The 14218-nt window shown below is 38.1% G+C and overlaps 2 protein-coding genes across 5 annotated transcripts in view; one reads left to right on the forward strand and one right to left on the reverse strand.

The window, feature by feature from the left end:
- The window catches only part of PPP3R1 (protein phosphatase 3 regulatory subunit B, alpha), a 72930-nt gene that overhangs the window by 30628 nt on the left and 28084 nt on the right, over positions 1–14218 (reverse strand). For 3 of the 4 annotated variants that reach the window (XM_042981599.1, XM_042981598.1, XM_042981601.1), the window contains exon 2: positions 2317–2356. In XM_042981599.1, coding sequence (XP_042837533.1) covers positions 2317–2329 — 13 coding nt within the window. In that variant the 5' untranslated portion in view covers positions 2330–2356. Of the gene's footprint in view, positions 1–2316; positions 2357–3109; positions 3602–14218 lie in introns of those variants that run through there. The other variant, XM_042981600.1, reaches the window with a different exon arrangement.
- LOC102964913 (TSC22 domain family protein 1-like) lies at positions 3994–4892 on the forward strand. Its single transcript, XM_042981602.1, has one exon. The coding sequence runs from the start codon at positions 4289–4291 to the stop codon at positions 4700–4702; it is 414 nt and encodes a 137-aa protein (XP_042837536.1). The 5' UTR covers positions 3994–4288; the 3' UTR covers positions 4703–4892.

The following is a 14218-nucleotide window of genomic DNA, read 5'->3' on the forward strand; positions in this document are numbered from 1 at the left end:
GTCTTGAAGAGGTGAGAAGGCAAGACATTATTTAACCTGAACAAGGACGTATAAATAGTGAAGTGCCTCAAGAATTAGTTTTAACAGAGGCACCTGGGTAGTTCAGTCAGTGAAAATCCGACTCCTGATTTTGGCTCAGGTCATGATCTCATGTTCATGAGTTCGAGCCTTGAGTCTAGCTCCCCACTGACAGTACATATCCTGCATGAGAGTCTCTCTCTCCCCCTCTGCCCCTCCCGGGCTCATGCACACTCTCTCTCTCAAGAATAAATAAATTAAAAAAAAAAGAGTTTTAACATTCTTATCTATAATGGTAGTTATTCACAGATAACACTAACCTCTTCCAATAATATAAAGAAGTTTTTCAGGGGTGCCTAGGTGTCTCAGTCGGTTGGGAGTCCGACTTTGGCTCAGGTCATGACCTCACGATTCCTGAGTTCAAGCCCTGCATCAGGCTCTGCGCTAACAACTCAGAGCTTGGAGCCTGCTTCCAATTCTGTGTCTCTGTCTCTCTCTCAAAAATAAACAAATGTTAAAAAAAAATTTTTTAGGGGCTCCTGAGTAGCTCAGTCAGTTGAGTGTCCAACTTTGGCTCAGGTCATGATCTCACTGTTTGAGTTTGAGCCTCGCACTGGGCCCTGGGCTGACAGTCAGAGCCTGGAGCCTGCTTCAGATTCTGTGTCTCCCTCTCTCTCTGCTCCTCCCCCACTTGTGCTCTGTCTCTGTCTCTCTCTCAAAAATAAACATAAAAAAAACCTTGAAGTTTTTAAAATGACAAAAAAAATTTACTACAATATGTGGATGGGAGAAAAGTGGTTTCAATGTAGACAAGTTCATTTTGGGGAAATCATCCAAATCATGTATAAAATATTATAAAAGCACATTTTCTTCTAGTGAACCAAATAGGGAACAGAGAAAAAAAGCTATAAACTGGGTAGAAGAACCCAGATAGATTCATAGCTGGTTACACAATCACTGACAACTACAGATCTTCAGTGACAAGGCTCAACAGTTTCATCAAAGCATAGATGAAGTAGTAAGAAAGAAGACTTACTACTAAGTTCTGAAGATAAAACTGAAAGGGGCAGCTTTAACAGTGTATGCATTATTTGTTAACAGTGTATGCTCAGGTTGTGATCTTGCAGCTCATGGGACCAAACCCTGTGTTGGGCTGTGTACTGACAAGCTCAATGCCTGCATGGGATTCTCTCTCCCTCTGTCTGCCTCTCCCCTGCTCACACGCTCTCTCTCAAAATAAATAAATAAGAATTTAAAAACAAATTATAGAAGTTACAAAATGTAAGATGAAATGATAAATAATTTCAGCTTATTATAACTGCTACAAAGAAAATAAATGGGGTACTATTCATGACAGAGAATCTAAGCAGAGAGAGAAAAAACATCTCCAAAAGGGTGACATTTATGCTGACAGTTGAATGACAACAACGTCAAATAAAGAGTTGATAGAACAGCATTCTACCCAGAGCGCATAAGCAAGCAAAGGTGTTGAAGAGAATGAAATTAACACAGGTTTTGGGAAAAGAAAGGAGACTAATGAAACAAAGGGCAACTGGGAAAGTGACACACAAACCAAGCGACACTTCATTGCAAGACAATGTCTCCAAATGGGGAAGGACCAGTTACATCTAATAGAAATGGCAAGGAAGGTTCAGAACTGTTTGGGTATCCTGGGACCTCGTGATGCCATCTGAACTTACCAATGGTCCCTATTCCAATTCTAAAGATCTCTCCCTTTCCCAATCATTGCTCTTCCATACAAGAGACTTTATGATTTTTATATAAGCTCCCTAGTGCTCTGATCCTTAAATCAAGAATTTCAAAAACTGTCATTTTCTTTCTTTACATTCTCCAGTACACTCAGAAAGAACCAGACCACCCCACACTTCTTATACTCTTCACTCCTCTGAGAAACATCTTTGGCAATAGCTATTTGGTCTATCGAAGTTTTGCCTTCAACACACTTTATTTTATATAACCAAAGGATAAGTCAATTAACTGTTTACCTGAAACTTTGTTAATCTGAAAACCTTCTGTTGGGTTACGCCACTGAGATCTGAGGGCTAATTTGTAACTACAGCACAATATAGATAATAAAGAGCAGCTCTATTAAAAAAACAAAACAAAAACAGTTCCCTGCTCTGATAACTTTAAAAGACAAAGTCAAATTCATTACTCATTTTAAATAGTTAAGGGCTAACTTTACTATGTAGATATACAGAGGTGTATGATATATACATATATAAAGAGAGATGTGTAAATAAAAGAAATTCTTGATAACAAGAATATGTGACTTACAGTGTGAGCACATTTCCAAAGGATAACTTGCCTCATTTCCCTGGAGAAAGAAATAAATAATAATTAGTCACAAAATTGGTACAAATGTCTTTAAAAGGTTTAAATATTCTGAGTCACAAAACATAGGGAAATAAGCCAAAAACCAATGTATCTAGGTCTATAAATTACTGTTTTTTGATAAGAAAAAAATCATAAAATAGGATATAAAGAGCTCTCAAATCACAACAGGCCTGAGTTGGGTCTCTGACATTATGACTTATACAAACACTTGACTAAAATTTACTTTAAATATTTTTAATGCCCTAAACATATGGATTGTATAATTTTAAAACACAGGAGACTGTCAATGTTCTGTCTTGCTGAGTAAATTCATTTTGGGACAAAAATCAAAATAGTTTCTCCTGCCACATATATTTAAATGAAGAGTTTCCGGAGACTGTAAAGCTGTTAAAAAGAAAAAAAAGAAAAAAAAAAACTATTAGCATTTATACCTACTATCTTCTATATGCCACGCAACTAAAATAAAACAAATATTAATAGGAAGATGGGTCCAATGTAAGGCAGCCAATTCAAATTTTTCTTTTGAAAAGTCTTATCTCATGGGTAAATTCCAAGTTGATAAATTTATCTGAACTCCTAACTTATAAAATATATAAAACCAACCATCTATTTACTATCCAGGATTCCATGTGAATTTATTTAAGGAAAAAAGAGCTCTAGAAAAACTACAGACCCAGTCAAAAGCCCACATTTAACAATTCTTAATGAACTGACCCTAGAGAGGTCAAAGTACCTGGTGGATGATCACATCATTTGATCAGTGATGAAACCAGTTCTAAATCTGAAACAGTAAAAACTTCTAGTAAAACAGACTCACGTGAGATAAAAACAATGAAAATCCTTTTAAAGTCTACAGAATTTAAATTAATGTAAACTGAATTTTTAAAGTTCAGTTATAAAATCAGAGTACTACACATCCTATATTCCGTTTACCTAATCTTGACCCTATCTAGCAACATGTGCAATAGGATAATATATGAATATACTTACAATAGCCTGTGAAGTTATTGAATACAGTCTGAAAAGAACATTCTAGTCTGGCTCACTAGTTTTTAAACTCCTAAAAAGTTATCTTACACTATGTAAATTTGAAGTCTAAGAAAGGTTATCCCGTAAATTAGCTAGCATCTTCAATTCTTATCATGCATGCTACCAATCATTAATTAGTTTTTTCCTTGAAAATTATAGCAGATAACTGCAATTTTCCAGAACTGGTTAATTTAAGGTTACTTTAAATATCAAATATATATTGAGGCGCCTGGGTGGTTCAGTAGGTTAAGTGTCCAACTTCAGCTCAGGTCATGATCTCACAGTTCGTGGGTTCAAGACCCATATCAGGCTCTGTACTGACAGCTCAGAGCCTGGAGCCTGCTTCAGATTCTCTGTCTCTGTCTCTCCCCCACTTGGGCACGTGGTCTCTCCCCCTCTTTAAAAAATAAACATTAGGGGCGCCTGGGTGGCTCAGTCGGTTAAGCGGCCGACTTCAGCTCAGGTCATGATCTCGTGGTCCGTGAGTTCGAGCCCCGCGTCGGGCTCTGTGCTGACAGCTCAGAGCCTGGAGCCTGTTTCAGATTCTGTGTCTCCCTCTCTCTGACCCTCCCCTGTTCATGCTCTGTCTCTCCCTGTCTCAAAAATAAATAAAACGTTAAAAAAATAAAAAATAAACATTAAAAATATTTTAATATTGAAAAGCCTTAGTGGAGCCCGGCGGTAGACCTCGGAGGCTTCTCTGCACAGCAGTAGGATCAGCATCTTCCTGGGATCACCAAGCCCCAGAAGCTGGGTTTCTTTAAACCAGGGCTGCTGTTTTCTGTTTCTCTCTGGGCTGCAAAAAGCTAGAAGATTTTTATCTAGCTCAAACAAGGCTGCTGGTATTCCTTTTTCCCGTGAGGCTGTTTTTGGCTGCAATTGCATGAAATCCCAATGGTGTAGACCAGTGGTGATGGATCTAGGAGTTCACCAACTGAGACATTTTTCAATTTCTTTCTTGTCATCCTTGCTGGAGACTGAAAACACTTCTGTGAGACTTGACAATAGCTCCTCGGGTGCAAGTGTGGTAGCTATTGACAACAAAATCGAGCAAGCTATGGATCTGGTGAAAAGCCATCTGATGTATGTGGTTAGAGAGGAAGTGGAAACCCTTAAAGAGCAAATCAAAGAACTAATAGAGAAAAATTCCCTGGAGCAGGAAAACAATCTGCTGAAGACACTGGCCAGTCCTGAGCAGCTTGCCCAGTTTCAGGCCCAGCTTCAGACTGGCTCCCGCCCTGTGACCACACAGCCCCCAGCCCAGCCAGCGTTCCAGGGCTCAGGACCAACCGCATAGCCTCCCATGCCCCTGAAGAACTGGCCGCTGCTGTCTGAACTGAACAGACCAGAGAAGATGTACAAGGGGGAATCCATCCACCTCTACAGTCACCCATTTCATTGCTCACTGCACAAGAGAAGTGAAGCTGACCTATGCCATTGTGTCTGTTTTCCAGTATTAAACACTCATGTGCTTTTGGCTTGAAGAAATTTCTTAGTTGGGTGAATTAAAGGTTAATCAGATAATTAGCATGGATATACTGGGACCTCATGCAGCTTGGCAGATATGTGAGAAGTGGTTCCATTCATGCTGAGGAGCTGTGTGCCTTTCCATCATCCCTTCCCTGCTCCCCATCCCTGCTCCCAAGAGTTCTCTCCTGCTTGCATGTAGTATACTCCATGGGGTTAGAAGCAGTGGGGCTCCAGTGGACTTTCCTCTCTCCTCTTCCCCATGAGGAACTTGAAAGGGAGGTCAGAGTAAAGACTGACACATAGTCTTACCTAAGATGAGGGGAAACATAGTTCATCATACAAATTGACAACTGTCACCAAAAATCCATAAAACGATAGTACTGTGCCTCTTTCTAAAACAGTAGATGACACAAAATTCTTTGAGATGGTGACAGGTAGCTGGGACCCCAGGCTATCTTACCATGAAGGTTGTTTTGCTTATTGTATATTTGTGTATGTAGTGGAACTATTTTGTACAATAGAGGGCTGTAACTACTATTTATGTTGTACAGATTGAAATCCAGATGTCTGAAGAGGTGTGGATTGTCTTTTATACAGAGATGTACAGAAAAAATGCTACATGAAGAAAACTACACCTGAAGAAATTTTAAGAATCTGGCATCGTCAGTCACTTTGTGTAATCTGAACTCTTCTAGTTGCTGAATATCTTGAAGTAAATTCCTGTTCGCTGAAGTCTTTTGATTGAGCTGGTTGAATACTTTGAAAAATGATCCATTCTAGCTAATGAAATGGATCTCCCAGTAGGGGTTTCTGCATATTACCTGTATAGTAGTTATTAGTTAATACGCATTTGTTTCTGTGCATGTTCTCTACACAGTTGTAAGGTGTCACTGTATTTAAGAGCTGCACTTGTCAACTTTCAATAAAGCATATAAAATGTTGATAAAAATATTTTAATATCAAATATATATTAAAGATAGAAGAAAATGATAAACAGCGGCATCTGGGTGGCTCAGTCAGTTAAGCCTCTGACTTCAGCTCCGGTCATGATCTCATGGTTTGTGAGTTCAAGCCCCGCATCAGGCTCTGCGTGGAAAGCTCAGAGTCTGGAATCTACTTCAGATTCTGTGTCTCCCTCTGCCCTACCCAGTTCATACTCTGTCTCTCTTTCGCTCTCAAAAATAAACATTAAGAAAATATTTAAGAATAGCAAACACTAATAAAACCTGACCATTAGTAATGAACAGAGATAGAGTTTTGCTTATTCTGCCCCTTACTTGATTTTAAGACTCTAATGATTCCTATCTTTTACTGCCTCACATACGTATTTCATACCTAAAATTTTATATATGCTTTAAAAAAAATCTCACTCTACCTTAAAGTATGTTTCTTGAAACATTCTCAAAAGAGTATAATGACACTTTGAATTGTCATTGAGTTGTGTGTGTGTGTTTTATGATAATGATTAATGTTATAATTGTCTTAGAAGTGAGGGCATGGGGCACCTGGCTGGCTCAGTCAGAGGAGCATGCAACTCTTGATCTAGGGGTTAAGAGTTCGAGCCCCACATTTGGTACAAGGATTACTTAAATAAATAAAACTTAGAAAAAAAAAAAAGTGAGGGCAAAAGAGTTATATGGTAGTTTCAAGGACGACTCTGAAACCCAGTCCTTATTTCTCCCACCCACTAACCTTCACAGCGTTATCACTTCTTTATAAATAATACCATCAATCCTCTATCCACATTATTCCCAGCTAGCCAACATCCACAAGACCCAAGGACCAGCCCAGCTAGAGCCCTTCAGTGCTTTTCCACCAATACTGAATGCCTCATCTATCCCTAAACTTAAAATCTATATATCCAAAAGGTTACTTCAACCTCAACCTGAATAGTCTTGTGCCTGGTAAAAAAAAAAATCTTTCAAGTATCAAGGAAAATGCTTTCCCCAGATAACCAAAAACTGAAAGAATTAAGCTCCAATGCATGTGCAGTACAAGAAATGTCCTAAGAATATTCTTCAGGCATAAGAAAAATTGTACTAAATGGAAATCTGATTCTAGACCAGGAAATGAAGATCACCAAAAAGATAAATTTGTGGGGCGCCTGAGTGGCTCAGTCAGTTAAATGTCTGACTTCCGCTCGGGTCATGATCTCACAGTCTGTGGGTTCAAGCCTCACATGGGGCTCTGTGCTGACAGCTCAGAGCCCGGAGCCTGCTTAGGATTCTGTGTCTCCCTCTCTCTCTCTGCCCCTCCCCTGCTCGCACTCTCTCTCAATCATACATAAACTTTAAAAAAAAAAAAAAAAGGTATATTTGTATGTAAATATAAAAGACTTTTTTCTCATTTTTAAATATCTTTAAAATATAATTAACTTACTTAACACAAACATAGCAACAATGTATTGTGGGGTATATAACATATACATAGAAGTAGAATGTGTGACAACAGCAGCACAAATATGAGAGAGGAATGATGTATGTTGTCAAAATCTTGCACTATGAGGGAAACATTACAATGTTATTTGAAAGTAGAGCATAATGTTAAAGATGTATATTATAGGGGCGCCCTAAGTGGCTCAGTTGGTTGGGCTGACCGTCTGACTCTTGATTTCAGCTCAGGTCATGATCTCACAGTTCATGAGTTTGAGCCTGTGTAAGGCTCTGCACTGACAGCATGGAGCCTGCGTGGGCTTCTCGCTCTCCCTGTCTCATTGCCCCTGCCTCTCCTCTGCTCTCTCAAAATAAATAAACATTAAAAAAAAAAATGTGTATTAAAAACCCTACAGCAACTGTTTTAATTAAAAAAAAATTTTTTTAATGTTTATTTTTGAGAGAGAGAGAGAGAGAGAGAGAGAGAGACAGAGTGTGAGCGGGCAAGGGGCAGAGAGAGCAGGAGACACAGAATCCGAAGCAGGCTCCAGGCTCTGAGCTATCAACACAGAGCCCACACGGGGCTTAAACTCGTGAACCGCGAGATCATGACCTGTGCCGAAGTCAAATGCCAAACCGAATGAGTCACCCAGGAGCCCAGCAACTGTTTTTTAATAAAAAGATAAATACAACAGTATCATAAAGAATACTCAATCCAAAGGGAGGCAGATAAATAGGATAAAAGAAACAAAAATCAAGTGTGGAAAAAACAAAGTACAATAGCACAATGGCAGATTTAAATCCAAACATTTTGAGAATGATACTATGTTAAGGGTAAACATTGTAGTAATTACAATTAAAGACACAACTGTACACTATCTATAAGAAGCCTACCTTAAAAACAAGTTAGAGGTAGGTTAAAACTAAAAAGACAGAAAGATATACCACAAAAGTATTAATCGAAAGAAGCATACAGTGGCTAGTAACAATGGAAAACGCAGAATTCAGAACAAGTAATACATTATCAGGGGTAAAGAGGGCTATATAATGTTAAAAGAGTGGATTCATTAGGAAGATGTAACGATACTAAGTATATTGTGATTTATAATAAAAAATGTATTTAGTTTTGTTTCTAGCATAGAGATTCTAAAACCCTCAGAACTTCTTAAGTGAGAACTATAAAGATGTCTTATGTTAAGGAGGGGACTGTGAGAGAGCACCTAAAGATAGGGACTGTCTGGTTGCCAGGAGAACCAATTATATGATTAGAAGGCTGTAATTTTAGCCCCACTACCCTCTGACCTTTGGGGAGGGGGGGGCTACAGGATGAATTAATCACCAAAGATCAATGATTTAATCAACTGTAGTTAACTAAGCCATCATAAAAACCCAAAAGGACAGGGTTCAGAGAACTTGCAAGTTGGTGAACACGAAAAGATGCAGGTAGAGTGGAGCACCTGGAGAGGGCACACCCTTTCCTATGTATCTTGCCTCATGTGTCCCTTCCATTTGGCCATTCCTAAGTTATATCCTTATAATAAACTGTGATTTAGTAAATAAAGTGTTTCCCTGAGTCCTATGAGTCACTCTAGCAAATTAAACCCAAAACAGGGGTCATTTTATCCTTTCAACTATACCAGGTTGGTCAGAACTTCAGGAGACAATCTAGATCTGTTAACTGGCATCTGAAGGAGAGAGACAGAGGCAGTCTTGCAGGACTGAGCCCTTCACCTGTAGAATCAAATGCTATGTCTAGGTAGACAGTGTCAGAATTGAATTGTAGGACATCTAACTAATGTCCAGAAATTGTGCGGATGTGTGGGGAACCCCCGAGCCTCCCATACTGTAATTAGGTCTACACACACACACACACAGTTAACACAGCTTCAAAATAAATGAAAGCAAGTACTAATTAAAGAATGGAAAGGAAAACAGTCAATCATTTTGGAGATTTTAATATTTCTCTCACAGTAACTGAAAGAAAACAAATAGAACAAAAAAATAAAGTTATAGAAGATTTGAACACATACGATCAACATGTCCTAAACCAGCAGAATATTCTTTTCTAATGAACATGGAACATTCACAAAGCCATTATTCTGAGCCTCAAAAAGTCTCAATAAATTGAAAGGCCTAAAATCATACAGAATATATTCTTCCATTATGATATAATTAAACTAGAAAGGTATTTGGGAATAATCAAATATTTGGAAACAAAGCACAATTCTAATAACCCAGGAGTCACAGAGGAAATGACAAAGAGAAATCAGAAAATGCTTTGAATAGAATGAAAACAGAACCCATTAGAACTTGTAAGATATAGGTTAAGCAGTGTTTTGAGGAAAATGCGTTACAAGAGAAAGTCCAAAACATAATGATCTGTTCCCAAAGTAAAAGGCTAGAAAAAGAAGTTAAACCTAAAGAAAGAAAAAAAATGAGAAATTAATAAAATAGAAATGGGCAAAGAAAAATCGATAGACAAAAACTTTTTTGGAAAAGGTCAATAAGTAATCCCTCAGGCAAATCAATACAAATCCTACAGACATTAAAAGAAAAATAAAGGAATTTTCTAAACAATGTTATAAAAAAAAAAATGTTATAACTAAGATAAATGGACAAGTTTCTTGAAGGCCCATATGATAAAACTGGCTCAAGAGAAAAAAGAAATGCTGAACAGCTCTACAGCTCTTAAAATACACTGAATTTGAGTTTAAAAGTTTCTTACAAAGAAAACTACAGACCCGACTGCTTCACTGCTCAGTTCAATCATATATTCCAAGTACAAAAACATGCCAACCCTACACAAATTCTTTCAAAAAGCAGAAGGAAGGAATAGTTCTTAAACTCATTTAATGAGGCTAGTATTACCTTCGTACCAAAATCAGAGAATAACATTACATTATAAAAAAGAAAACTATACTCCCATACTTCTTCACAACAGTGGATACAAAAATCCTTAACAATATCTGAGTAAATCCAGAAAAAAAAATTTTTAATATTATTAATTTTTGAGAGTGAGAGAGAGAGAGAGAGAGAGAGACAGAGACAGAGACAGAACATGAGCGGGGGAAGGGCAAAGACAGAGGGAGACACAGAATCTGAAGCAGGCTCCAGGCTCTGAGCTGTCACCACAGAGCCTGACACAGGGGTCAAGCCCACGAACCATGAGATCATGACCTGAGCAGAAGTCAGAGGCTTAACTGAATGAGCCACTCAGGCGCCCCCAGAAAAAATTTTAAAGAGAATAAAATTCATGACCAACTGAGGAAAACCCCAGCAATGCAAGCTTGGTTTAACATTCAAAATCAATGTGATTCACTACACTAACAGCTAAAAAATAAAAAAACACATATGATCATCAACATATATAAACAAAAGCATGTGACACATTTCAACACCCGTAAGAACCACAATCCAGCAAAGATCTTCTTCGATTTATTAAGCCTATCTACAAAAAGCCTAAGCTAACATACTTAGTATGGTGAACAGTCGACTAAATGCCTTCTCCCTAAGATCAGGAACAAGATAAAGGTATCTGCACCAGTGCAATAAGGCAAGAGAGAAGAAATAAAAGGCATACAGATTAGAAAGAGAAAAGTAAACTGCTTTTACTTGCAGATAACATGACTGTGTATGTACACAAATAATAAACTACAAAAGACTGTCAGAACCAATAAATGAATGAAACAAAGCCACACAATACAAGGTGTATACAAAAATCAAATGCATTTCCATACAGACCTAAGTAGCCAAACAATCTGAAAAAGAACAACGTTGAAGGAGTTACACTATCTGACTTAAAGAATTATTATAAAGCTGGAATCGTCAATAGAATATTGGTGTAAGACTAGATAAAAAGATAAATGGAACAGAATAAAATGGAGAACACACACACACATACACACACACACACACAAAGGTTAAGTTTTTGGCAAAAGTGTCCAGGTAATTCAGTGGGAAGAAATCCTTTGCAACAAATGATGCTAAAACAAATGGGTATCAATATTTTAAAAAGGAAAAAAAAGAGTAGATTTTTATTTTATTTTATTCTCTTCTGCTCTATTTTACTTTAGAGAGAGAGGGCGAGCGGGGGAAGGACAGAGGGAGTGGAGTGGAAGAGAGAGAATCTTAAGCAGGCTCCATGCCCAGCACACAGCCAACATGGGGTGCTCGATCTCATGACTGTGAAATCATGACCTGAGCAGAAATCAAGAATCAAATGCTTAACTGTGCAGGTGCCCGAGTAGACATTTTATAACAAAAGATACAGACACAGCAAATATGCACATCAAAATATGTTTCATATTAGACATCAGAGAAATGCAAAATTAAAACTACAATTACATACAATACTTGCAACTAGTATATATGTGCCTAAAATTTAAAAACTTGACATATAAAATGTTGCTGAAAATGTAGAACAAATGGTTATGTGCTATGCAGAATTCTAAGATGGCCCTCTGAAATTCCCAGCCCTAGGTATACAAACATCTTTTCTCGGTTATTCAAACACTAATCTAGGTATTGGCTCACAGGGATTTTGTATATGTAATTAAGATTCCAAATTAGTTGACCATACGATAAGACTATTCAGGTGGGTCTGTTCTAATCATAAGAGCCTTTTAAAAGCAAAAAGGGGAGAGGCGCCTGGGTGGCTCAGTCGGTTGAGCGTCCGACTTCAGCTCAGCTCATGATCTCACAGCTCGTGAGTTCGAGCCCCGTGTCAGGCTCTGGGCTGACAGCTCGGAGCCTGGAGTCTGCTTCGGATTCTGTGTCTCCCTCTCTCTCTGCCCCTAACCCACTCGCATTCTGTCTCTGTCTCTCTCAAAAATAAACATTGAAAAAAAATTTTTTAAAAATAAAATAAAAGCAAAAAGGGGAAGTCAGAGATTCAAACCATGAGAATTCAAGACTAGGGAGTGAACCCCATGCCACTGAATGCAGGCAGCTTGTAAGGGCTAAGAGTAGCCTCTAGCGGACAGTAAACCAAAGAGCAGAGAGCTCAATCCTACAAGAGCAAGAAACTGAATTCTACCAACAACATAAATGACCTCAGAAACAGAATCTTCCCCAGAACCTCCAGACAAGAACTCACTCTGGCTGACACCTGGATTTCAGCCTTGTGATTCCCTGAAGAGAGACCCCATGTTAAACTAGCATTAGGGTTAAGTGCTGTTTTAAGCCACTAAATTGACGGTAATTTGTAACACAGCAATAGAATCAACACCCAGACGTATACAGTATATGTAGCTAAAAGTAAAAATGTTGACATGACAAGTGTTGGTGAAGATAAAGAACTGAAATTTTTATGCAGAATAACACATTTTGGAAAACAATTTGATGGATTCTTTAATAATTTTTTAAGTGTATTTTTGAGAGAGAGAGAGAGAGAGAGAGAGAGAGAGCAAGCGGGAGAGGGGCAGAAAGAGAGAGGGAGAGAGAGAATCCCAAATAGGGATTCTCTGTCAGCAGGGAGCCTGATGTGCGGCTCAAACTCACAAACTGTAAGATTATGACCTGAGTGGAAACTAAGAGTCGGATGCTTAGCCGACTGAGCCACCCAGGTGCCCCTGACGGATTCTTAATAGTAAGTTTAACATAACATTCAGAAATAAAAACATGTCCACATAAAGATGTGTATACATATATCCACAGAAGCTCTGTTGTTAACAGTCCAAACAAGAAACAATCTAAATGTCCATCAACCATCAAATGGATAAACTGGTGTATCCAGACAATGGAGTACTACTGGGTAGTGAACAGGAAAAGACTACTGATACACACAACAAAATAAATCAATTTCAAAATCAGTAAGCTAAGTGAAAGAAGCCAGATACAAAACGTTACATACTGCATGATTCCATTTATAAGTAATAGAAAAGGCAAACTATAGTTACCAAAAGATCAGGGGTTGCTAGGATTTAAGAGGGTATCAGGTAACATTTTAGAGTAACAAGAAATGTTCTACATCTTGATTGTGGAAGTGCTTACAAAACTATACATCTGTCAAGACATATTAACTGTATGCCTGAAATTGGTTAATTTTACTATATGTAAGTTATACCTCAATAAAACTGATCTCAAGTATAATGGAATTGCTTTATAACTCATAGATTCAAGTCTCTAGTTAAGAAATATAAACATCTCAGGGTGCCTGGGTGGCTCAGTTGGTTAAGCATCTGACTCTTGGTTTTAGCTCAGGTCATGATGTCACGGTTCCTGAGTTTAGCCCCACATCAGGCTCCTATACCCTGGCAGTGCAGGGCCTGGTTGAGATTCTCTCTCCTTCTCTCTCTGCCCCTCCTCCACTCACTCTCTTTCCCTCTCTCTCAAAATAACTTAAAAAAAAAAAAAAAATATATATATATATATATATATATATATCATCACTTTCTCTTAAAATAGTAACAGTTTCCTCTCATATAATTCAAGAACTATATGGATTTTTGTTTATATAACATACTCATTTCAAGGCAGCAAATTAATATTTTTTAGATTAATTTTCAATGAGAAACCAGAAGCTTATAGTAATTTTAATTCTAATACAGTCTAATTATAGTCCTTCTAATTCTTTCATCCTTTACTTAGTCCCCTTCTTAGATCTTAAACTCCATGAAGGCAGCAATTGTTTTCATTATCCTTTGATATCCCTTGCCAAATTTAACATTGTCCTAAATTTATGCAAGGAAGTATTTTATAGGTGCATGTAAAAATCCAGATAGCCTTTAGGAACCTGGTTTAAGTGGCATGTTAAGCATCAACATATTAAAGAACATGTTTGGGGCACCTGGGTGGCTCAATCAGTTAAGCATCCAACTCTTGATTGTGGTTCAGGTCATTATCTCATGGTTCATGGGATCAAGCCCTGAGCCACACATCGGACTCTGTGCTGACAGCATGAAGCCTGCTTGGGATTTTCTCTCTCTCTGCCCCTCCCCTGCTCACACACTCTCTCTCTCTCAAATAAACAC

Source organism: Panthera tigris, chromosome A3, assembly GCF_018350195.1.
Source record: "Panthera tigris isolate Pti1 chromosome A3, P.tigris_Pti1_mat1.1, whole genome shotgun sequence".
NCBI classification, from domain to species: Eukaryota; Metazoa; Chordata; class Mammalia; order Carnivora; family Felidae; genus Panthera; species Panthera tigris.

Bases quoted from the DNA above. Each gene is read 5' to 3' on its own strand.
- LOC102964913 (XM_042981602.1), top strand. From the start codon at position 4,289: ATGAAATCCCAATGGTGTAGACCAGTGGTGATGGATCTAGGAGTTCAC.